Source organism: Manacus vitellinus, unplaced genomic scaffold, assembly GCF_001715985.3.
Source record: "Manacus vitellinus isolate BGI_N305 unplaced genomic scaffold, ASM171598v3 scaffold_22_pilon, whole genome shotgun sequence".
Lineage (NCBI taxonomy): Eukaryota > Metazoa > Chordata > Aves > Passeriformes > Pipridae > Manacus > Manacus vitellinus.
Window position 1 is genome coordinate 11,564,300 of NW_021939632.1, and position 24,628 is coordinate 11,588,927.

Below are 24,628 nucleotides of genomic sequence, written 5' to 3' on the forward strand. Positions count from 1 at the left end.
TACTAAGTTTTATTTGATGAAATACAATTAAACATACAATACAACATCAAAGAGCAACAGAGGAGAGTTTGCAACATATTTTTCAAGCTATCAAAATGGCAAGTAACTAGATATATTTAGAATGATTCTTAATCTTACCCACAAGCTCTGCACATGTTCTGTGCAAGAGTATATGGCAAACAGTTCCCTTACAAAAGTCTTTATTATTTTTTTTCAAACTACCAAATTATATTTGAGAGCAAAAAATATTAAGTTCTATTAATATAGGGGACAGGATTTTCTAAATGAAATGTTTATGGTAGACTGCAAAATCTATTTGTTGTTTAGGTAGCAAAAGTGGACCAATTTTCAGTAGATATGCAGCACTTTTGAAATTACAAAGATCTTATGTAGGTTTGTAAAAATGACTTTCAGATTCTAGTGTGTGTCAAATTTAATTTGCAACATTTTTTACTACATTTGGGATAATCTTAACCTCTTGATTAACATTCACTTTTATATGGATACAACTATTTAATACAGAGAAATCCTTTGAGAATTAGTTCTCTAAAATGTTTTTCATTTACTGGTGGATGCTAAGGTAGACTTTACTATATTGATTTTTAAAAAAATGTAATTTCTGTTTCTTTTCCTTCTACCTTAAATATCCTGTGTTACTATGTTGCCTTTCCAATTACTCTTGATCAGCAAAACTTATACATAGTGCTGTTGTCTTAAGATCAGTGGAAGTTCTTTTTCTATTATTTAATTTTTCTAGTGACAAGCAAACAAGAGTGATGTGTATGTTTCCACCTTTATTACTCATTTTCCCCCTTTGAAAGTAAAACGATGATCCCTGATATGGTCATTCTGTATTATCATTTCATTATTCTCACTGTAAATTAGAATCTTGTGTCTGCTTAAAAGATGACTAACACTGAGTGACCTACCATAATTTCTTTTGAAGGCTACAGTAGCCTTCAAGCTAACAAATCATACTAGTCAGTCTAAATTTCCTACTCATTAGGTTTAACCATTTAGCTCTTTTTTATATCAATTCGTATCACATTACCAGTTCTTCAGTATTCTGCCATAGCCTTCTGCTAAGTATGTGCTGAGTACTGCAATACTTTTTAAGGAAAAAGGGTCTTTCACCTAAAATACCCAATAAAGGTATTTAATGTTTTCACTGCATTTTGTCTGTTTTGGTGCTTTTTGCTTCTGAAAGAATGTGAAAGTTTGCAAGTGTGGACATATAATAACTGCCTGGAAGAGACACAGCATTTCATATCTCGTAAGGAAAAAAGTTCTTAACCATGTTTTGAGTTATTCAAAACACAGCAACAGATCCAACAGCAATAAACAACTATGCTCACACAACACAAACAGTGGGAAATTCTGAGCTATGCTGGCTCATCTTCATTGAAAGGTTACATACCTGTAATATCCCAGAGTGGCTTAGAGCAGCATTTGTCTCACTTGGAAAAGATATCATATGATCTGGAAAAAAGTTCTATAACAACAAAAATGTGTATGAAAGTTCTGTAAAAATAAATATAAAACTTTCTATCTCTTTTGGATGTCCAATTTAAGTTCTCAATGCGGTGCAAGGCACTGCAGATTCTCTGATCCAATAATTTAAGCTTACCTTAATGTCATCCCAAAATTTGTGACATCCTATGTATTATTTGCTGAAAAACTTAAAATTTTGAGAAAACATCAGTGGTCTCTGGAAGAGAATTTCAGACAGCAGTGCAAATCATATTGCAATATTTGGGTCTCATATTGCAATATTTGGGCCTTAGTGTTGTTTTTTTGGTAGTAATTTCTTGCCTGGGGATTCAATATGCTACAAAGTAGGAAGGATATACACCAATGTGCTGAAAAGTATATTGTTTTCTATTGTTTCCATTACACTAGAAATAAAATAAAATAAACAGTAAAATATTTGGGAATAACTTCCATTAATACAGAATAAGTCTTTGTGGTTTTTAATTTTCCATTTTGTATGATATGACTTAACATAAAAATCTGACTACATCAACATGATGGGATTAAAAAGTCCACATTTAAAATGACAATTTCATTATGAAGGACAACTCAAGACCTGCAGCTGAGGAGTTCCATATAGTCATGCAGATACGAACTAGACAAGGGTTTGACCATCAAAAATAATGTTTTCTCAAGGCCTGGAGAAGTTTGAAGCTAATATTCCCTTGGCCACCCAATGTCCACCGATTCCCATTTTTAATAACACTGAACTACTGGTAGGGTAATTCATATAAGTTCATTCTGATAAAGCATTCTTGCTACACCTGGGACCACAGAAGAATCACTCAGCAGGAACAGCAAGAACTCTAATGAGCTACAGCTGCTGACTCTAGTTATAGCTGCATGCCTGCCACACTCCACAGCTGGTTCCACTCACTGGTTAACCAATACATCAACTCAGTCTTTGGAGGCAACAGGTAGAAACCGATGCACAGGAAGTCCCAGCTAATATGAGGAAGAACATCTTTATTGTGAGGGTGACCATGTACTGGAACAGACTGCCCAGAGAGGTTGTGCAGTCTCCCCACTGGAGATATGCAAGAACTGTCTGAATCCTGTGCCGCGTGCTCTAGGATGACCCTGCTTGAGCAGACAGGTTGGACCAGATGACCCTGGTCCCTTCCAACTTTACCCACTTTGTGATTCTGTGAAAGCTTCTTTACTAACTCTAGACCATCTTAAGCTAAGAAATTTTTTACTGGTGTACTGACATCTCCATATGTGGGGAGTACATGATTTGTCCAGAGACACACAGGTAAATCAAACATAAAACCTCTCAAATCTCTTATATTTTTTGTTATCCTTATATTTACCTTCTTATCCTTTTCTCAGGTAGATAATTTGAGTTCCCTTCCACTTGTTACCTTTTCAGCCCTCATATATTTCTGCTGTTTCTCCCTTTGACATCTGAAATGAGCTGGCTTTATAAAAGACAGCATTAGAAGTGGTCCAAATACACCATGCACTTGAGCAACCAGATGGTTTCTCCTGCTGAGCCAGGACTGCTTCCATGGCCTTTGCCATCAGCCAAAGTCTGAATCAGCAGCATTAACCTTTGGCTACATCCCTGTATTACAAGTCGTCTCTTCTCTCTTTCCATTCCTTATGCACACTAACTTTCACTTACCCCTAACAGGCTATGGCTGCTCATGGTGTTTTGTGTCAGTTGTCATTTAGCTGCAGCTGGGAGAAGCTGCCACTGGGCAGCGCTGGGCCATAATATTCAATCTGCACTTCGACAATAAAATCATCTTTGCTACAGGTGCCCCTCCTCACACTGCTATTTTGTGGTCACTTGATGGAAAGTTTACTCAATTGCAAAAAATTTATTTTGTTGCAGGTCCATGTGCAACGAAGTTAAACCCACTGCTGACCCCATGACCCCCAAACAATAAAATATTGAACATGGATGTTTTACAATTGCAACAAAGGGACTGGCCAACAGTTATATGCACTACAATATATTCCCATATTTCATATATTCCCTCTCAATAATTCCTTTTGACTCATGTTATGCTAACAACTTTACACTCTGCCTATCTGTCTGTAACAGAAAAGACTATTTTGTCTTTGCACTACTTCACAGATACAATGTTAGAACTTACCAGGGGATTTTTAAAAAACTCATACTTGGCATAATTTTTTCTAAAATACAGTTTGGTTTCCTCTTCCATTACCCAATTTGACTGAACTTCCATCACTAATTCATGGTCTTCTATAGCTCTTCCTGTAAAAAAAACCACGCAAATTTAAAAAAAAGAAAAAAAAACAAACAAAACCCACAAAACAAACAAATGAACAAAAGCAAATATCAAGCTCATGAGTAGCAGAAGACCAAGAACTCTCATGATCCACAGATCAAGTGGAGCAAAGTTAAACTTCCATTGAATTTAACTAATACTTGAGTCCATAAAGACAGAGATTAAGGATGCTATATGAAAATCACATTTTGTAATCAGATTAAATGAAGTAAATAAAATCATAAAGCAATTCAGAAAACAAAAGATACCCTAAAAATACCGAAACGTAAGCATTTTAAAATCTTGTACAGGCTTCTCTACTCCAAAACACATTCTGTAGATGCAAGGGCAAAGACACACTAAAGAACTGATGCTCTTACTTTTTTTTTTCTTCCAGTTTTATAGAGAGGAAGTGCTCCTCTAGGGTGACATTTAAAACTCTTAAATGGCATTGTGACATTTAAGAAAACACCATTTCCTCAAGACTTACTTCTTGGTAGAAAAATAAGACATTCTGCATCACTCCAATGGATGGGTAAGGATGCTGGTATTTCTTTATTTTTAAGGTGTCACATCAGAGAATATTTTACAAGTGAGTCAACTTGTTTTCTTGAAGGAACTGAAACACTGAGTTAGTGCCCTCCAAAACACAGCCCTGTAATCAAATCCCTAAATGCTGACATGCAAAAGCTGTACTTCAGTTTAGGTAGATCATTTTTCTTTCTAGACTGGGGAGTTTCTACCGTCCTTTCTGTGGTCTTTATTATTACTATCTCTAACATGAGAAGCGCTTGTTACAATCGAAAACAGTCTCTTTAACTATGGAAAGTAACTAATGCACATAAAAGAAGATTTAATATTGAAGTGCACGACAGAACACCTTTTAGGTAGCCTCCTCTCTGGCCACCCAGCAAAGAAAAAAGTTTAAACTAAATAAAAACCAGAAAGCCATTGCTCAGTATTATTGCACAGGTAGTGCTTTACAAGCTTTCCCAATGGCTACCTAAGAGAATGCAGAGAGTGAAATCAAAATGAGAGATTGAAAGACACCGATGATGTGCCTGGCCAAGGCACCTACTCAAAGAGGAGCCCTAGAACATGTGTTCAGCCACAGAAGCAAACAGAAAACCATTTACAGTCAGCACAAAAACTTCTCAGTAGAAAATTCAGGATGAAGACAGTTCTTCTCTTGAAAAGGAGAACAGTTATAAGCAAACCATTCTGTTTTCAGAGCCTGCCTCACACAAGGGAGTTGCACTGAAAGTATGGGACTCCTAGCACCAAGGCACCTGGCCTCATCCTAATCTAGGCATGTTTCAGCTGCCTTCAATAATTTTAGACAAGCTGAAAAACATTCAAAAATTTATTTGAATTCGATATTTTTAGACAAAGAGGACACATACCAAAAACATACAGTTCTGAAATATATTGTCATTTATAAGGCTGCAATAATTGTTGTACTTCAGATATTTGAAATAGAGCCCAGGCTACTGCAAAACTTTGGAGGTGGGGAGGAAGTTTGAGCATCCCGGGTGACAAGGCAGTGGGTTGGGTGCAGTGTGGGTGCTCCATGGCAGGCAGACGGGGTGCACCAGCCAGTGCCACAGGAAGCAGGACCACCTCACCTGCCCACTTGCCCTGAGCCAACTCCACCTGGTCAGCACCTGCCAGGCAATACAGCGAGGACACGACCATGCTTAATGTTCAACAATACAGCTCCACACCAAAGGGCACATATGTTTGTGAAAACTAAAATATAGAGACTGTGGGTTTATGTTTTGGTTTAGGTGGCAGTTTTGTTGGGGTTTTTCCTTTTTTAAACCTTCACAGTAGATGCTTCCACACAGAAATAAAGGCACAATCCAGTGATGTAATTAATGTCTGTCTTGATTAAAAGTAGAACGCTGTGCTCAACTCACTAAGATTCATGCAATTATATCTAATTCAGGAGTATTCAGACAGCTGTTAGATGTTAAAGAAAATGTTCACTAATTGACGGATGAATTATTAATCCACATCATACTGGAATTTACACAGACACACACACTCGCTCACAGTTTTCATTAGACTCGCTCCTTTCATTACCAATTCACTTAACTTGTGAGATGAAAATGACTGTCCAAATTTACATGAGTAAAACATGCAATAATAAACAGCAAACAATCCAAAACTAACTCATCATTTGAAAAATGTTTGTTCAAGCCACTCATCCAGTGCTTACGAATATACTTAACGCAAGTATAGATCAATATGTTAAACCTTTCAAACAAAATCAGATCTAACAGTATTGTAAAGATAACTCCATTATTGTTCAGTACTATTAAAAAAAAAATAGAGGATATCTCAGGTTGTTCCTTTCCTTGGCTAGCAATGTTGAATTGCCAACCTCATCATCTAGGAAATAATTTTACTTTTAAAATGAACCTTTTTCTAGAACTATGTTGAAAGCAGCTGGAGCAGTCAGAAGACTGCATGGTGAATGTAGGTCTCCATCAATTTTGAAAATATCAGAATCTTAGGAAAAGCAACTTCACCAATTATTTGATATTGAAATCCTCCAAGAAAACCTTCAGATTGAAGAAAACAGATTATTTAGCAAGAAGTGTACTGTGCAAATAAATAAACCTGGATAAACAGTGCCACTATTGTTCTGGCATGGTTTGTCAAAGGTGTCTTCTTCAGTAGTTACTATGCTATTTAAACACCAGCTACACTAGAAAACACAGAAAACACTTTTGCTATTTATGTAGAAGTGTTTTCTAAAGCCATTTTGCTACCTCCTCTTCTATAGCAGTCCTTTACAGCCTCGACCCAGATTTAACTCTGACCTTACTCTGAGTTGGAAGCATCTTACAGCTGATACAATCAGTGCAAAAGGTTACAAATATCTTTGAAATGTTACAAAGCAAGAAAAGAAATTTGAAAAACGTTTGTGGCTGCCTTCATAGCATAAAGGAGCATTAAAGGGCAGAAACCCGTTTTAGCTCTTGTAGTTCATCCTTAAAATACAGCTGTTGAACATAATTGAGTCAGAGATGCACAGTCAAGTTTATTTTCTACAAACGCACAAGGCTGCACTCCCTAGATACATACAGAGAAAGGGACCTTAAAAACAGCATTTAGACATATTTTTTGTTTGTGATGTGTACTCTTTTTTTTTTAAAATCAACAGTACTGGAGTTACCAGGTACCAGTGCAGTCTCTTCTGAGAATTAAGAACTCCAAGGAGTTTCCTACATATTTTAGAATGCAGGAAGGCCTCTAGAACATCCACTTTGCACTAGCAGCTGGAACTGCCCTTGAATTTGCAGAAGTACTACGTTTTGTAACTCCAGTCCAGTGCCAAAGTTCAAGAGTAATACACAAACTTTGGGTGACGTGAAATTAAAGCCAGATTTTTTACAGCATTTGTCTCTAGTAGATTTTTTTAATATACTTTCCTATCAAAACCATACACAATAGAGTACAGAAACATAGTGCTATAAAAGGAGTTAAGATTGTCTGACTAGAGTTTCAGTTCAATACTACATCCCAGCAGTGCACTTCTAAACTCATCTCTTGCTGAGTGAAGTCTTTCCTGAGTGCTGCATTTTTTACATCTCTGAAAACATCCCATTCCTCACTATAATTAATTTGCCTTTTTGTTTTTATACTACAAAAGTACATCTATACACTTCAAAAAGGAAGAGAAACCAGGAGTTAAACTTATAGTTATGTTCTGAAACCACAGGTTACACCTTTTAAACTGTATAACAGAAAGAGTTTTACTACACTAGAGGAACACTGATGATGTGAAAGGAGTTCAGAACATTTTGTTTCCAGCAACTTAAAATACATGGAGTCACTTCAACACAGTTCATTGGTCCATATCTGGAGGTTTAGAAGAATGGTTTTGGTCTGCTTTTTAAGTAGCCCTGTCCCAGAGTTCACCATAAATCCAGCCAAACTGATTGTATTGCAGGAAAATACTGACAGCCCACTCTGATGTAGTTTCTGAAGACTGAGTACCATTGTCCAGGTAGAATAGCACTGTGTAACTGGTTTCTGTCCCTGATGTCAGAGATTTCACTCAGGTGTCTTGGGAACAAACAGGATTTTATCGGCAATGAAAATAACCCAAGTCTTTCTAGAGATACCAGAAAGAGAGGAAGGACTGCCAAAGAATATCATGGAAGAGCAAGGAAGAATTTGCAGTGAGAATCTTAACTGTCAGTGTCTTCCAAATCACTCTTACAGATGCAGATCAAGCAATGTGAGGCAAATGCACCATTAACAAATCCGCTTTATAGCTATGCTTTCAAAAAAAGAGAATCAGAAGCAACAATCCTCCAAAAGAACAAATTCACGCAAGACTTCCCATCCTTTTCCTTTCAAGCCATTCTATTGAAATTGTACTTCTATGTGAAAATGAAAACCAAACACCTTATTTACCACCATACTATTATATAGTATTAGTCTTACCTAAACCTGTGTGGGTAAGTTGTTCAAAGAGAGTCCAGCTGTGGTCATCAATATAGTGGTTCTTCAATATCAAGAGCTGACATACATCCCTGGCTGTTATATCACTGGGTACTTCCAAAGCTCTGCTAGTATCATCTTCACTATACACTTTGATTACCTGCAATAAACAAAAACTCTAAAATATCCGTAAGTTTAATCTTTGCTTCAGTTACTCCAAATATGTTCCTCTCTCAGCTTCATGACTGAGACAAGAACCCATACACTTTGAATGCAATATGAAAGACAGCCATTCCCCTCCGGTGCAATGGCATAATTGAGAACAAAACAGCCGAGCAAAGCACATTCCACTTCTAAATTTGGCTACTGGACATCCCTTGCCACAGGACACTGGACAGACTGATGCATTCCCTTTAAAAAAATGTTAATGAAGGGGTAAATAAATGTGGTGAAACTATACATTCTTAAGTAAGCTGAAAAAGAAACCACAGAGCATAAACAGTGAAACTCAAGAACTCTGACTGAAGAACTGTAGATATATTTGATAAAGGAGTTAGTTCAGAGAACAGCAATCAGATTCGAGATGCTCATAATTCTACAGACAATAAAAACAGGAGATGCTACCAAGTGGCTTCAAATTTTGACAAGCACAGACAACCTCAATACAAAAGGGTGTTCAAGATGCTTTTAATTTGTTTCAAAAATACTCCTCTCAGTTTATTCATGAGAATACAGGACACATCTCACCTGGACTTCATGCACAAAACCTAAATAACCATTGTAAACCCTTCACTAAACAGCTAGATAGAAGTTCTTACTTTAAAGACAAACAAGCATGTTATTGTCAGTTGGTCTTTAATTGTTGCCTTACTGAACACATGCTCATTTCAAGAATCTAATCAACAACCAGCAATGCATTGTTGCCCTAACTTGTTACGGCAGCTGCTTCTCTAGTTTGTGCTGAAGTTGGTAGGAAGGTGAGGAAGGAACTGCAACTGTATCTCCTGCCACCTGCTTCTCTCTCACTAATGGCAAAAATCCAAAAATAATTAAAGAAAAATCAGGTCAGCTCACTCATGTTTTCCAAACTTCAGATCAAGGAAAAACAACTCCATTTGAAAACCACACAGAGATTTTAATGCACACTGATGGCCTAACTCCTCTCCAAACACCCGTTTTTTTCAGTGGAACTACATATACAGCAGTTTCGTTACAAACTAAATAAGCATGAAGTCCATGAAGATTTGCTTTAATATTGCAGCTATTAAATGATGGCAGCTCAAGAGTTCCACATGATATTAAGCCACCCTTGCCACAACACCAATCTTCAGGATATGGGAAACATTAAACTCAAGCTCCTAAAACACTGAAAAATCTCTTTGTATTCATGAATCAACAGCCTCAAATCTAAGTCTTCCAGGGGAAAGAGGCAGACCTTGGAAAAAGTAGATCCAAGGTTTCCATGGGCCTAAGCTGCAGCCCAGTACTTACACTTAATACAAAAGAAAAAAAGACCACATCACTATTGATTTCAATACTGCCAAAACACCCATGGTTGATGCCTACAGTTGATTTTATAAGATGTCTATCCTTTGGCAGCATTCCCACTGCTAAGCAAGAGAGATCAGCAGCAATGCAGCCTGTTTGCAGCAGAGCCTGATTCCACACACACAACTTAGAAGTCCTACTCCAGTCACACAGAAACTATGTTCAGCCATTTGGGATAAACTGGTATGAAATATTTAAATCCCTGCAGTATTTACAAGGATTCAAAGATGAAATCAAAAGAGGTGTCTGGTAGGGTGCACTGTGAATGGGATGGGGGGCTGTAGAGGTGAGTAGACAAAACAGCATCCCATCACCCTAAAATAGGTACTACTCGGGCAGCATTGAAGGTCAGGGACAGTTTCATTAGTCTCTCCAGCAAGCCTGTTTCAGTCTGAACCTAAAGGATTTTACAAGCTGAAGTGCCAGAAAGGAGAGAGACAGTATAGAAAGGGAAAGCAAAGGAGAGAATTAAAGCACCTTTCCAAGTATTGATGATCATTTTTTTAAGTCCATTCCAACTGAAATATTCTATTCTATTTCTCAATACTCTCACAATATTGAGCCAGGGTGGGAATCCACGTGAGTACCCTGGCTAGGGACCCTATGGCACGTACCAGCAACTACAGTTTTCTCCACGCACTCATCAAGTTTGGTGATATGCTTGTTTTACAGCAGGAGCACGTACAGCCCATGCTGAGGCTCTTAACGGATGATTTTAACAGAAATTCCTCTTAAAAGGGTTAAGAGTCGCAGTGCAGATGACTACACTCTTATTGCTGAAGAAATAGAAAAAGACTTTTTAAAATGCTGAAGACAGCAACACAAGTCATGATAATGAGCTGCCTGTGGCCATTCAGCTCAGGGAGTAGGAAGCCTTGGAGCTGGCCTTGGACTACAGCAGCACAGTTAAAGCAAAACAAAACAACACAACAAAAAGCAATGAGAAAAAAAAAAATCAGTTTATATTCTCTGTGAGTATTCTCACTCAGCTTTCCAGTACAGGGAAATAAATCCTGTGCAAGTCTAGGACAACAGACCACCCCAGCTCACAGCTATGACATCTGCTACCTTATAAAACACAAATGCTGTGCGCTTCTTCTCTTCCTCGCAAGGGATTCAAATGCAGCAGGAGACAACAGACAGTCACCTAATAGACCATCATCAACTTCTGTCACAGTTTTTGTCTAATGAATTAAACGTGATGGTGCAAAACTCATCAGTTAAGAGTGATTTTTGAGGGTTTTTTCCAATTGGAAGTTGCTCAGTCTGCACTTTCTGTTGTGTTTGAAGCAAAGTCTCTTGTAGGATTTGCCGGCAATGTAGTTCAAGGGGAGTGGATCAGATGAAAAAGGATAAATTCGAAATCCAATTTTTCCTTGGAATTACGTTGCTATACTTCTTTTCCTAGAAACAGAGGATGCTTTAAGAATTAAAGGGTGGAAGGACTACGTTAAAGATGCAGCTGTGCTGACCTCCCATAGAGATGAGGAATCTTGAGTGACCACTTTATTTTTATTAGTGGTTATCATGATGCATTAGGCTGGCCAGTCATCTTCACTCTGTTCCATTTTTCTCCCTGAAAAATTTGTCTCAGAAGCAGCAGACAAGAAAAGAGGCACTAATTGAGAACAAGCTCTCATTACAGTTTTCATTACCATATACTCTCAAACTTTGTTCTAAACCAAGCTGTTTCACTTTCTTTGACTATACCTATTAGTAGACAGAAAAAATTACCTCAGTAGCACTTAAATCTTCTTATTTCCTCTCTAGTTTATAAATACAAGGAAATTTCTGTTCTTCCCAAGGCCAGAAAAAGGAACACCTCAATAGCTTCTATTTCAGTCACTGGAAGTATGAAATAAGCAGGTCCAAGATCTTCCTATCAGAGGAAAGCACCAGGCTCAGCATGACAAGCATTAATCATTTTCATTGCCTATGGGAGCAGTCAAGGAGGTACAGCATTCCTACATATCCCCTTTCCACTTTTCAATATACTAAAAATCAGCCAAGATCCCAGAAGTATGTGCAACACATCTTTATCCCTCAAAAAAATTATTCTTATAAAAAATGTTGCTTCAAATTAAAATATATTACTGTTTATATTTCACTAATCAAATTAACTCATATTGTAAAATAGATGTTGACAAACATAACCTAGCATTTAATACAGGAAAAGAAAAGGTAGACCCTAGCTCTTATACTAAAAAATAACCAGAAGGAGAAAAAAAGCCAGAAAGTGTTTAAAAGAATAAGTCAAAGAGCACATAAGGTAATCAGCGTGGGAGGAGGGAGGAGCAAGAGAAGCAAGGTTGGACTCTACTCCCCCAAGTCTTCTTCCACACTCAACTGTCATCTCCACTACAATAATTAAATAATGTGTTCGTAGACTTTTAAGAGAGGGTGTCCAAGTCTGATTCTTCAGAATCTTCATGCCATCTGTTTCGGAAGTTCCAATCTGCAGAAACAGCACAAACATATGCCCTGCAGTGAGGAATTTCAAATTTCAAACCGAAGTCCTAACGTGTGAAAAAAGCCAGGTAGAACCAACAGAAAAAGAACCACTTAGCACATGGATTCCATACTTAGGTGCCTACACCAATATGACCTGACATTTATATGATTCTTAATGCTCCTGAATAGCCATTAACACAGTGCATAGTCATCACCTTTAAAAAAAAAAAACAAGGCACATTTACTTATAAGATAAAAGTACCTAACTTCAGCTTGTGTTTTCTAAAATCATTTCCCCCATGAATAAAACACTGCGCATTTTTGTAGTTATATTATAATTCCAGTCACATTTATGTTAAATGCAGAGTTATTGTGTGCAAAACCAGGCCTTAAAAAGTCTCACACTACAGGGTGCCATACTTTCCCTGAAATGCTGCCTGATACTATGCTAACCCCTGTCTTTAGTGTTAACTATCAGGCTATTTGCCTGAAGCATTTGTTCAACTCCCAACCCTGCCCCCTGCTAGACAAAGTTTTTTGCTTATTGATATTGGCAGAGGGTAGGGGAATTTGGAGTGTTTTTTAACTACAGTGGAGGCACTCAGAAATTTCTAGCATTTTGACCTGTTTTATGACTTCTAGCAACAAATAGTCTGTCTTGATTGTAGTGAGAGTCGGCAAAATTCTGCATTCATAAAAATATTTAAGAGGTTAACTCACAATTGGTTGAAAACAAATAGCATGTTAGTAAAGTTTACTGTCTTTATGAGTTGTGAATGCAAGACTTTCCCTTTAAATATCTTGGTCTACAATTAAAATGCCAGCTTCCAATATTTCCTCCAAAGGGAAGATTTCCAGGCCAAAAGGATTCACACAGTTTTTAGAAAGCTACATCTGTCATTAAAACAAGGTGCACACAATGTTTAACTGCAGCAGTCCTGACTTCTTTTTTGGAACACAGCATAGCTTCAAGAGTCAGAAGGACCACTTCTCCCATACAGAAAAATATTCAGTACCTTAGGTGGCATGAGCATTAGACTTAACATCTCCATCATGCACAGACTCCTTGTCAAGGTATTTTTCTAGAATACCTTGCTTTCTTCTCAAGGTACAAATCAGAAAATTTATTAAAAACCAGCCCAAACAGGCAGATTAGACACCTTAGAAGTGACCTGAAATGAAACGAAGCTGTCGTCTTCTTCAATAGGACCACCAAGACTATTAAGGAAAAGTTAAGCACCTCTATGGCTTGTGAAGACATACTGAAGACTCAGGAGACTAATTTAAAGAAAGCAAGGGTAAGCCAAGGCACTGAATAAAAGGACAGCAAAGAAGGAAGGAGTTGCCCAAAGGAGGAGGAGTTGATCTTCCAAGTGACCAAAAGTGAAGTTTGTATACACATATCTATTATTGATAGATTAAGACTGCAAGCACTAAAAGATATAAAAACACTAATAATCAATTATGTCTGTCTTGCAACGAAACCAAAGTGCCACAAAAGGAAGAGCAAAATCTAGGAAAATTGCCCACATTTCCTACCACAACCTAGAAAAGTCTTATACTTTTTCCATAATCTAACCATTTTTAAAATGATGTTTCAAAGAGCAAAAAAAAAGTTAATTTCCAGCCTTTATTTCAATATAAGACCATGGGCCAGGTCAGTTTCTCCAGTGATGAATGAATTTGTTGCCTTAAAACACAATGAATCTTTTTAGACCTAAATATTCTTTTAGAAGGTATTGAAAAACTTGGTTAATTGCACAGAAACAGTATGCACATATTACCAGTTAAAACAACTTCTACTTATTTTCTATAATAGTCTTCTGATATTTTGCTAAGGCACTATGGCAACTGTCCATATTACGTAGCCCATAGAGTCATTCCCCTCTCTCAGACTCCTGATACAAATTCCATGCCCTACCTAATCCGACCATCCATGACCATCCCATGAATGAAAAAACCACACCAAAATTAGGAACCGAATAGCAATTTGGTGAAGAATTAACAAAAAATACTTTATATTACCTATAGGCAAAAACGTCCATTTCTTAGTTTTAAAATACGTACTTCCCATCTGATTTTGGGCAAGTCAGTATTAGTCCCTCAGTTTCCTCTTTGCAAAATGGGGCAGGGGAGGTGAAATCTGTTTCCATACAGCAAGGTAACAGATTGAACTCATTAAGATTTGTAAAGCACTTAGGCTCCCTCATATGACTACTGCTTTAGATGTGTAAATATGTTGTATTATAAAAAGGGAGGTTGAATTATGCAGATTTCCAAATTATAACAAGCCATGTGTAAAAATACACAACAAAGTTCTTTCAAACGAAGCTTATGACAATCACATTATGCTACTGGAGCAAATGGCAGAATGAGGACAATGCTGACATGCAATCATGTCAAAGACAACGTCAGTAAAACTGAAGAGAAACAAGGTTTGAAAGACAACAGGAAAGTCAAAATAACATTATTTAATCCTGAATTTGACACATTCAGTTTTACAATAATGGTCAACAGAAACAAAATATAGCGATAAACAGTAATAAAATAGTTACAGAAGATTTCATTTCCCTGTATAAAACTGAACAAAAGGCAAAGTCTAGAGAAAGCAACTACCACACTTGGGACAATTAAATCACAGTACATCTACTTTTAGAGCAAAAAGTGAGATTATTGTAAACCATACAATAACTATATGACACTTGGCTCAAAAATTTACTATCATTGAAGAATTAAATAACAACAGCTACATTTTGAAGTTCAACATACTGTAAATAAGAATGGAAGTAATAAACAGATTAAAAGTGAAAGACTTATCAACAGCCATTACCACCAAGGACCAGATAAAGGGTGAGAAATACAAATGGATTTACAGAAGTAAACTCACAATAAACTCCTTAAAAAGAATGTAGATTATTTATAGGAAAGGTGGGGGTGGATGGGACAATTTATTTAACTAGAGAGTCTCAAATTATTCTGCCTTACCAAAAATTTTTTTCAGACCACGGAAATTCCACACAAAAGCAACTAAAGAGGTATTTCAAGTATAACTGTTATGATGTGCGTAAATAACTAGAAAGTTGTGAGGAAGTTGAAACATTATCAGCAAAAATTTCAAATAATACAATTCCACGGAACAGCAGAAATGAAAGAAAATTAGCAGACTTGCCAAATGATTAAGCTGTCAAAGGAGCACTTATACAAGATAAACACACTGCAGAGCAGCTAAATCATTTATTTGCATTAATTATTCACAACGGATATGGAAGAACAGGTTCCCAGATCTAGTCTTTAGAGGTGAAATAAAATTGTCAGTTTAAATAGAGGGGCTCTGATAATGAAAAGGCAAGTAGTTAATAGGAGGTTATACAGTCTAACATTTAAAGAAACTTAAATGGCAAACCTCAGCGTATCCTGACACCAATAGAAATGGAGGCTTAGGTTCCACCTATTACTTCATCTGATATGCACAGAGTATAAACTTCTATTCAATCCTGAGAAAGAGGAAAAGCCCAAGGGCTATTGCAGCATATTAATTTTGGAGTATTGCTTTGTGAATCTGTGAGTCACCAGTGCCTATCATCTGGCAGATAGGTAAGAATCTGTTAACATTATCTGAATCTGTCTCTTCCTAGAAGAAAATCTACTCTTAAATTTCTGAAAACTTTTCCCCATCTTGTTCATAGCAGTTCCTAGAGTGGTTTTGAGTAATCATCATAATTCTGAAAAATGTCAGTGGGGTAATGCAGTTCACATTGATTGGTATCAATAACTTTTCCCAAGTCCTTTGAACAAAGAGCTATTATGAAGATTAAACAGTTATGGAGCAAGAGACTACAAAATAAAGATGAACTTGGAATGAACAGTTCATTTTTAGAACAGCTCTCTACTGCCAAGTACTTTCAAACTCTTACTCATACTAGCCCTTAAATCAGAGTGGAGGACCCATGTCTTACAAGCAATGACAAAAATAAGTCTTAGCTATTTTTCATTACATTATTGAATAATGCTACCTGTGTACATTAACATCTGACACAAGGCTATTTGCAAAGCCTCTTGGCCCTAGGAAGGGTAAGAGGTTCCCTATTCCTGTCTTCTTTGTATCACTGACAGAGAGCTAATCCAACGTAGGTTACTGCTCAACTCCAGTGCACAGTACACATGGCTTTCCAGTTAATCTAAACCCAGTACACAGACTATTATGAAGTCAAGAGAGTTTTTTACACCTTCCAAGCCATTAAGAATAAATAAATAAATGACAACATCCCAGTGAAACTTCACTAAAATTCTTTAACCAAGGGAAAGTAATTTTAAAACTCAGTTGAGACCATGGTATAATCCAACTTCCAAATAACTATATTTGTACACAAAGCTATTCTCCCTTTTAGCCAGGCATCACCACTTAGTGTCAGAATCATCACACTCTTTGATACAGTTCAGCTCATATAGTCCAGCCAATAGAGCTCAGTTGTCTAGGCTAAATGTACATGTTTTATGACCCATTATCTTCACTTAGAGCTACTTTATTATTTCTCATGAAACACACAGTAAATTGCTAAAATAATTAGCAAGATACAAAAATCATCTTGGTAGTGGATAAGAGTTTCATATTTTGACCCCAAACCAAGCCTTTTCTGAAAAAAATTCTAAAGCCTTATTCTTTGATTTGAAGAAATCAGTATTCAGATCAAACTTGATTGTTCAGGTTAAAAAAGTTTACTTCCACATGAACTTTTCTTCATGAAAACCTAATATAGTGGAGGTGATCAGCTTATTAGCCCTATTAGTAAATTTATGGTATTTAGTATCTTCAGTCCTTCACTTTCACACTGCCAGCTAAGTCTTAACTTTAAATAGCTTTTATATATTAAACAGTAATATACAGTTTTACCTTTTACTACACACAAGAGCAATATTTAGAATGTACTTAACCATATACTGATGGGAAAAGATCCACTTAGACTAACTGGACTTAAAAAGAGGGAGGGGATGGAAAAATCATAGCAGAGGAGTCAAAGAGTCTGACTTAAGAAGGAATTTCAGTATTTCATTATTTTTTTAAAAAAAAGTTAGTGAAATAGAAAATGAATGGAAAATGAAAAAAGTTGCCAGTGTACCAGTGGTTTCAACCCCAAATCTAGAAATATGGTAGAAATTATCCACATACTACTCTACTTTCCAAAGAAGTCATGTATGAAGACAGAGGGAGAAAAAAATGTAAATACAAAGCCACTAAAATACACTTCTGGTTTTTGTTTTCTGTGTACAACAAAGTTAAGGGCAAAATGTTATCAGCTTCATGTTTGAATAGCTTGTCCCTATTTATGTCACATTATTTAAATGAGGCTTTCTGTATTTAATAGCCCAGTTTGTCCAACATATCCTTCGCTTGTCAGAGATAAATAGAATGCTGTGTTCCAGCACAAGAGAAAGCAAATCTGTTACTGCCACGTTCTGGCTGCAGTCTATGTTTCTGAAGAGATACCAGCTATAAAAAGAAGTACACCTATTGTTTCTACCAGGTTTTTCACACTATGTTGCTGGTTTCTCAGTAGAGCAGATCTCTTGCTGAAGGTGAGAAAGACCAAGTCTCTGAATAACACTGCTAAGAGACCAATTATTTTCTCATTTCCTTTGCAGTAGTCCTGAAACAGATTTTTTAAAGAAGGGGGAAAAAAAAAAGGAAAACAGATTTTTTCTTAAAACTCTTTCACTTTGGCAATTTTATACAGAAGTTTAGGCTTGAACTGCAACACAGCTTCAAAGAGAATAACGCCTTTGTCATCAGCTATATCAGCTACGTATCGCCATGAAGGTTACAAGAGGAGAAAGGAATGTAGACTCTAAGACAAAGAAAAGTTTATACTATTAGTTAAAGAAGATATAGTTTGGAAATTTTCTCTGAATTTCTGGAGTGGTAGAAGAAATGTCCAGAGCAACCATGTAGGTTAACCCACTATAATAAATGCTCATTTTAGAATGCTGAAATACTTTGTCATTTGGTATAAGACAAAAACCTTGCTTTGCTGGGTCAGACTATAACCCTTCCAGTCCAGTACTGTCATCTCTGGGTATCTGTTTCTAGTCACCAGTGGAATATAACAGCAAGGTTTAACTGTTGTAGGATAACTATTCTGACAGAATACTTTATCCCTCAGCACTTCTGAACTTCTATTTTATTCACATAACATTGTTCCCTCTGGCTAAAGCATAAACTCCAAATAAAGCGTAAATCCTGAAATAAAGCTATAAGTCTACTCGAACCATGTAAAACCTTCAGCTATACCCTGTTGTGTTATTACAGTTCTGTCAGCAATTTTTGCCAACAAATCCAGACTCCTAAAGAAACAGAAAAAAGACAAGGGAAGCCTGGGAATGGAAATCAGACTCTTTGGGTTGGCAAAAATGTAATAATCACCTGATGCAGGAGACTAAAACAAGTGAACAAAGTGAAATAGGAAGATAATGATAAGTAGTTGATGCAGTAAAGAAGGGACACTATTAATTTCAAAAATTCATTCTATTTTGACAATGTTTACCTCTAATCATTTGTTCTAAAAGGAAAATAAGGTATGCAGACTGCACAGTCTTCAGTCATACAGGAAAACTGAGAAGGCAGTAGCACATTTCCCATCTCTACACACGCTGTGATACCCCATATTCAGAGGTCTTCTGGGTTGTCTGGCTGCTGCTTCTCTTTCTCACACACAAGTCATGTTCATATTACCATAAATGTATTTATGAATTTTATTTGTGTTATGATCATCCTAAAAGTCTTGTCAAACAGGATACCCAAAAAGATGGTGACAGACACCAATCCAACAAGTTACAATCAAAAGAACCAAAGGAAAAATCATAACACTGAGGGCTTGCATATGCAGCTGGTGGATAATATGATGAGCTACTGAAGTCTGGCTGTCAAGCTAATACAAGACAAGCAGAGGGCTCCAACTCCTATTCAGTCTAGATACTATTTAATTGCTAACCTCTTGGAGAAGGGAGTTAACTAGTTCAGAAAAGCAGTCTAAGTGGTCTAAGAAAAAAGCACAATGTTATGTTAGGGCAAAGGTTGTCAGTAGAAATGATACAATATGCAACAAGTGATGAAAAAGACTGGGTCAAGAAACTGGATGGGTATTCTTGGAAAGTGTAACTTAAAGTCTGACTCACCTTGCTTTGTACTGTTCCCAAGGCACCCATTATAAATTGTACTGCAGCAGAATAAATCTGTTCTTATATAACTATTTTAAACTATGAAAAATTAGTTGCTTTGAAATAATGTAAACATAAATAAAGGGTTGAAAGCAACTGAATAAGGACAACTTCAAACCAGAAACTTTAGAAGTCACTATCAGTGTAAGAGACTTAGATGAACTGGAATCAGGCTAAAATTTCTAATGTTACAACATAATTATATTGGTTCAGGAGTTTTGATCTGCTGTGAGTTGACCATGTCTAGACACCAGGTGCCCACTCTATCACTGTCCCTCCTCAGTTGGACAGAGGAGAGAAAAGCCTATGGGTTAAGTTAAGAGCAGGGAGAGATCGCTTCACTCATTACCATCACGGGCAAAACAGACTCAACTTGGGAAATTAGTTTTACTACCAATCAAATCAGAGAAAAGTAATGACAAATAAACCCAAATCTTAAAACACCTTGCCCCACCCCTCCCTGGTTCCAAAGCTCAACTTCACTCCCAATTTTCTCTACCTCCTCCCCACCAGCAGCACAGGGGGACAGGGAACATGGGTCACAGTCAGTACCTCATATGTTGTCTCTGCTGCTCCTTCCTCCTCAGAGGAAGAACTCCTCACACTCTGCTCCTGCTCCACGTGGGCTCCTCTCCCCACAGGTCCACAGGTCCTGCCAGGAGCCTTCTCCAGCGTGAGCTTTCCACAGGGGTCACAGCCTTCTTCAGGCATCCACTTGCTCTGGTGTGGAGGCCTCCAAGGGCCCGCAGGCGGATCTTTGCACTCCTGTTGGATCTCCATGTGCTGCAGGGGCACAGCTGCCTCACCATGGTCTGCACCATGGGCTGCAGGGGAATCTCTGCTCCAGTGTCTGGACCACCTCCTTCCCCACTGACCTTGGTGTCTACAGGGCTGTTCCTCTCACATATTCTCTCTCCAGGTGCAGCTGCACAGCAAACTTTTCTCCCTTCTTAAATATGTCACCCTAGAGGCACTACCACTGTCACTGAAGGGCTCAGCCTTGGCCACTGAAGGGTCTGTCTTGGAGGTAGCTGACATTGGCTCTGTTGGACATGGAGGGAACTTTCCAGCAGCTTCTCACAGAAGCCACCTGTGTAGAGCCCCTCTCCCCCTGCTACCAAAAACTTGCCATGTAAACCCACTACATGATCAGTCGTAACTCCTTCTTTAGGTCCTTAAAGTAGCTGTTGTTTTTTTGGGCTAGTCTTGCCTCTGTTCCTGACCCACAGGCAGAAAAACAAGGAGTGGTGAAGTATGGGGCATGGGCAGTACTCATAGCAACAGCATTAAAATGAGGAAGAAAGCAAGTTTAAATATGAATAATTCCTTGGTTCAATGTGATGAATTTTCTTTGTATTCACTGATGTAGCTTCAGTTTATCAAAAGTAAAGAAAATCTAATTTTTCAGGTACTTGCTTATGTGTTATAGCATGTTCAAAGTAAAAGAACATATAAGAAGACATATAAGTCGGGGAAACGTGATTTTTTCAAATAAGACTGATGCCAACACCTTGTGTGCCATTTGCTGAGTTTCTCCCTTCATATAGAGCAATGCAGCATAATCAGTAAAGGGTTTACTTTAGCAGAAATAACTATTCAGCAATAGCTCTTGATATACTTCAAGGCTAGATAACACAGTCTGAAGGTCAAGTTCTGACTTCTTGAAGCCTAATTTATTCAAGAGGCAACTAAAGTACTAGAGCTAGGAAATGGCCAAGCACTTTCTTCAATTGATGAAAAAGCTGGGTTTTTTTCCAAAGGATTTCTGCCCACAGAAAAGGATTATGAGCAGAGTAGGGCACTAAACACTGCCAATTTCCTTGGTTACTGTATGAAGAATGTTAGATGTTCAAAGAAGGCAAGAAGAAACTGAAAAACATATCAAAGATCTGTTCAAGAACTGAAGACAGAGAGGAGACATAGTGCAACATTAATTGTGGCACTAAACCTTGTCAAACTATACAAAGGACAAGTAATGACCAAGTGTATTAAACCACTGAGATTTTAAAAGACTTCTTAAAAAGCTCTGTGTGCTTACTACTCGGCCTCTCATACACACACACACATATACATCCCTACTTACCTTTCACAACAGCTATGCAGCATAGTGCTACAGATTTTAAATTCCAAGACCATTGATAATTTTGTGTACAAAATATCCTGTGAAATTTGATTGTTTGTTGACACTGGAGTGTCACAGGATAGGAAAAAACCTCCCTCTCCCCACCCACACCTGAACCATAGGGACTGCTAAAGTTAGTCCTATTTTGATTTCTTTTATGAGGGATCATTTTTATACACAATAAAAACAGTAGGAAGTTTTACTGGTTTTATGCTAGTCAAATACGACAGGTCAACTGGTATATGACTGCTATATCAGAATCCATTTTTAGGTGCCTGCTTGAGTATAAAGAGTACATATTCAATGAAAAAATTGGTCTAGAACCTTTCTCAAGTATAGTATCAGATCTAGATTTATTTGGTCAACAACATAAGGGAAGGGAAAAGCGCTGCAACACCTTCCCTTGAGGAGTCCTGTCTGTAGCTCTCTCCTAAACAGTCCCTGGTCCTAACCAGAGCTCTTCCATGATGACAGAAAATGCTAGTCTGCCACCCTCCTTCTTCCCTGTCCTCCATAAACTGAATCTCTAGCCACACGCCATCCTCTATCACAAGTAGGTACCTTAGTATCTGCAAGTACTGTACGACAGAAGACTGTTTTAGGTAGTTCATTAATCTTTACATAGCTAACACATAAGTTGTATGCTCCCTCAAACAAGTATCTGAGATAGATATTTGTAAAGCTACTTTCACAAAGTTTTTCAGTATTAAGAGTAAGCAGGAATTTCAGATGTCCCCAAACAAAATGCAGCTATATTAGCACATGTTAGATGTGCTAAGCTGGCAAGACCTTTCTGTGAGCCTACATACTAGCTTGGCCTTCTGGTAATTTTAAATATAAACTTCTTTCAAAAAACACACTAACCTTCTGAATTCAGTTTGGGTCTCTGCCCATTCCCATGTATATTCATCCTTCTCAACCTTCGTCAACTCTTGCCCTGGCTCAAAATCTTCTGTTCGTATCAAACTCTGTAGATATAGTAGTAGCATATACTGATGTTTTATCCTAGTAATTTACCTCTAAAACCTAATCCTATACTGAATTTCCAGTGAGGCCAATCCTACTGCTTTATCATGGTTATCCCCTTTACTTCTTTCAGACTTCACAAAAATTCATTAAATAAAATATTCTATTTTGAATAAAAACTTCAAATATTTCACCTCAATTACCACAGGTTTGCTGACCACTACTCTTTAGGCCTTTAAAGCCCACTCTCTCCAACTCCTCTCATCTGTCTTCAAAACTTCAAGGATGCACTGTATTATAGAAACATTTTATTATTGTATTATAGACTCATAGAATGGCTTGGGTTGGAAGGGACCTTAAAGATGATCTAGTTCCAACACCCCTGCCATGGGCAGGGACACCTTCCACAGACCACAGACCACATTGCTCAAAGCCCCATCCAACCCAGTCTTGAATTATTTTATTTATTATTGTATTTTTTTATTTCTATTACTGTAGAAAAGACAAAAAGGGCATTGGTATTGTTTATGCATCTTTAACTTACTATTTTTCAAACTGCCCTTACAAAGAGATGTTTCACACATGAATGCTTGGTCTGCCTCCAGTTATTTTATAGAAGGTATTCAGTTAATGACCCCATTATCATGTCACTTAAAGTGCCTTATGTAAAATTCCTGGATCAGCACATTGGCCTTTCATCTCGGGGAACCTAAATGCAAAACTGAAAAATTACTTTCATGCTCTTCATCTTGCAGACAGACATTACTAATTCTCGGTACAATTTGGCTTAAGTGACCATTTTTCCTTGGGAGAGGGGTAAGTGTTGATTAAAGCATGTGATTTCAGGCCAGAAAAATAGATGGAATAAAGACGCAAGAGAATCTTGAAATTTGCATGCTTACAGCAGCCCTAGATTTGAGCAATCTAAATCATATCCTCATTTTCTAATCAATATTTCTTCCATTTAAAAGACACTACACAATCCCTTCAAGAATCACTGGAAATTATTCAGCAGCAATATATGCTACCTATGTACACAATGCTTCTTAACAGCACCCAACCTAGTGTGCTACGAAGTTCCCAGCTGTTGTGGAAAAAATCTACAAGTCTCTCTGTTTCTACACTTTGAATCCAACATCATGTGCCCAAGACTTCTACTATATAACAAGTCCAGTAGACTTGTGAGTGTTTATATTGAATAAATGATTGGTCTTTGACTGTAAAACACTGTCTTGAATTCATTATGACCTTTCAAATCTAATTTCTTAAAAACACTTTTAGAGGAGTACAGTTATTCATACAGAAAATAAAGACATTTACTCTGAATTGGATTAATTACATGTCTAGTCTATAAATGCTATAAATCTGGTTGTGATAGTACTCAATATATATAATTCCCCATGCTTATCAAGTATGTAATTTTCCTGTCTGTGCTAAAAGACCCCTTGGAATCTAAACAAGGCCTGGTAGCTTTAGTTAAAAATATATTATTTGAGAATGAAACACATCAACTGTGATGAGCACTTCACATCAGATTTTAAAACAGAAAGTATGAAATAACTTTGGACAAAGCATATTAGACATTTGGAATGAAAATGAGAAAAACCCATGTGTTCAAGAAATTGGCAGAACAATCAGATTAGCACATTGACAATGCAAAATTTTACATTTTGTGTGAGAGAAATAAGGGGAAAAAATACTTGCAATTTTTGCAGTACCATAATTAAACTAGACTTCTTACATAATTACTCACTCTGTGAATTGAAGAAATAATGATTGGGGATGGTTGATACTCTAAAGTAATACTTCATGAGCTAATGTTTAAGTTTATCTTGACTATGCAGAGCTAATGTAACATTTGTACTTTTCTAGGTCATTCTTGTGCTACAAGAAATAGAAAGTGCACTACTTTAAGTCAAAGGTTATGTCTAAGGTTCTAATGTCCACAAGAAACAAGAACAAATTTACACATGCACATGTGCTCCCCCTCACAAGCATGGCTCTTGTCTGCCTTCCTGCCTTCCCTTCCTGCAGTATTCCAGCTCTAGAAATCAGAATATTGCTACAGAAATAACACGACCACTTTCTAAATAGAAAGAAG

The 24,628-nt window shown here is 37.2% G+C and overlaps 1 protein-coding gene across 4 annotated transcripts in view; it reads right to left on the bottom strand.

Annotated features, from left to right (window-relative positions):
• The window catches only part of GRB14 (growth factor receptor bound protein 14), a 59,378-nt gene that overhangs the window by 17,259 nt on the left and 17,491 nt on the right, over positions 1-24,628 (bottom strand). For 3 of the 4 annotated variants that reach the window (XM_018072695.1, XM_018072696.1, XM_008930993.3), the window contains exons 2-4: positions 8,232-8,388; positions 3,636-3,757; positions 1,418-1,492 (exon numbers count right to left, since the gene is read on the bottom strand). In XM_018072695.1, coding sequence (XP_017928184.1) covers positions 1,418-1,492; positions 3,636-3,757; positions 8,232-8,388 — 354 coding nt within the window. The remainder of the gene's footprint in view (positions 1-1,417; positions 1,493-3,635; positions 3,758-8,231; positions 8,389-24,628) is intronic. The other variant, XM_018072697.2, reaches the window with a different exon arrangement.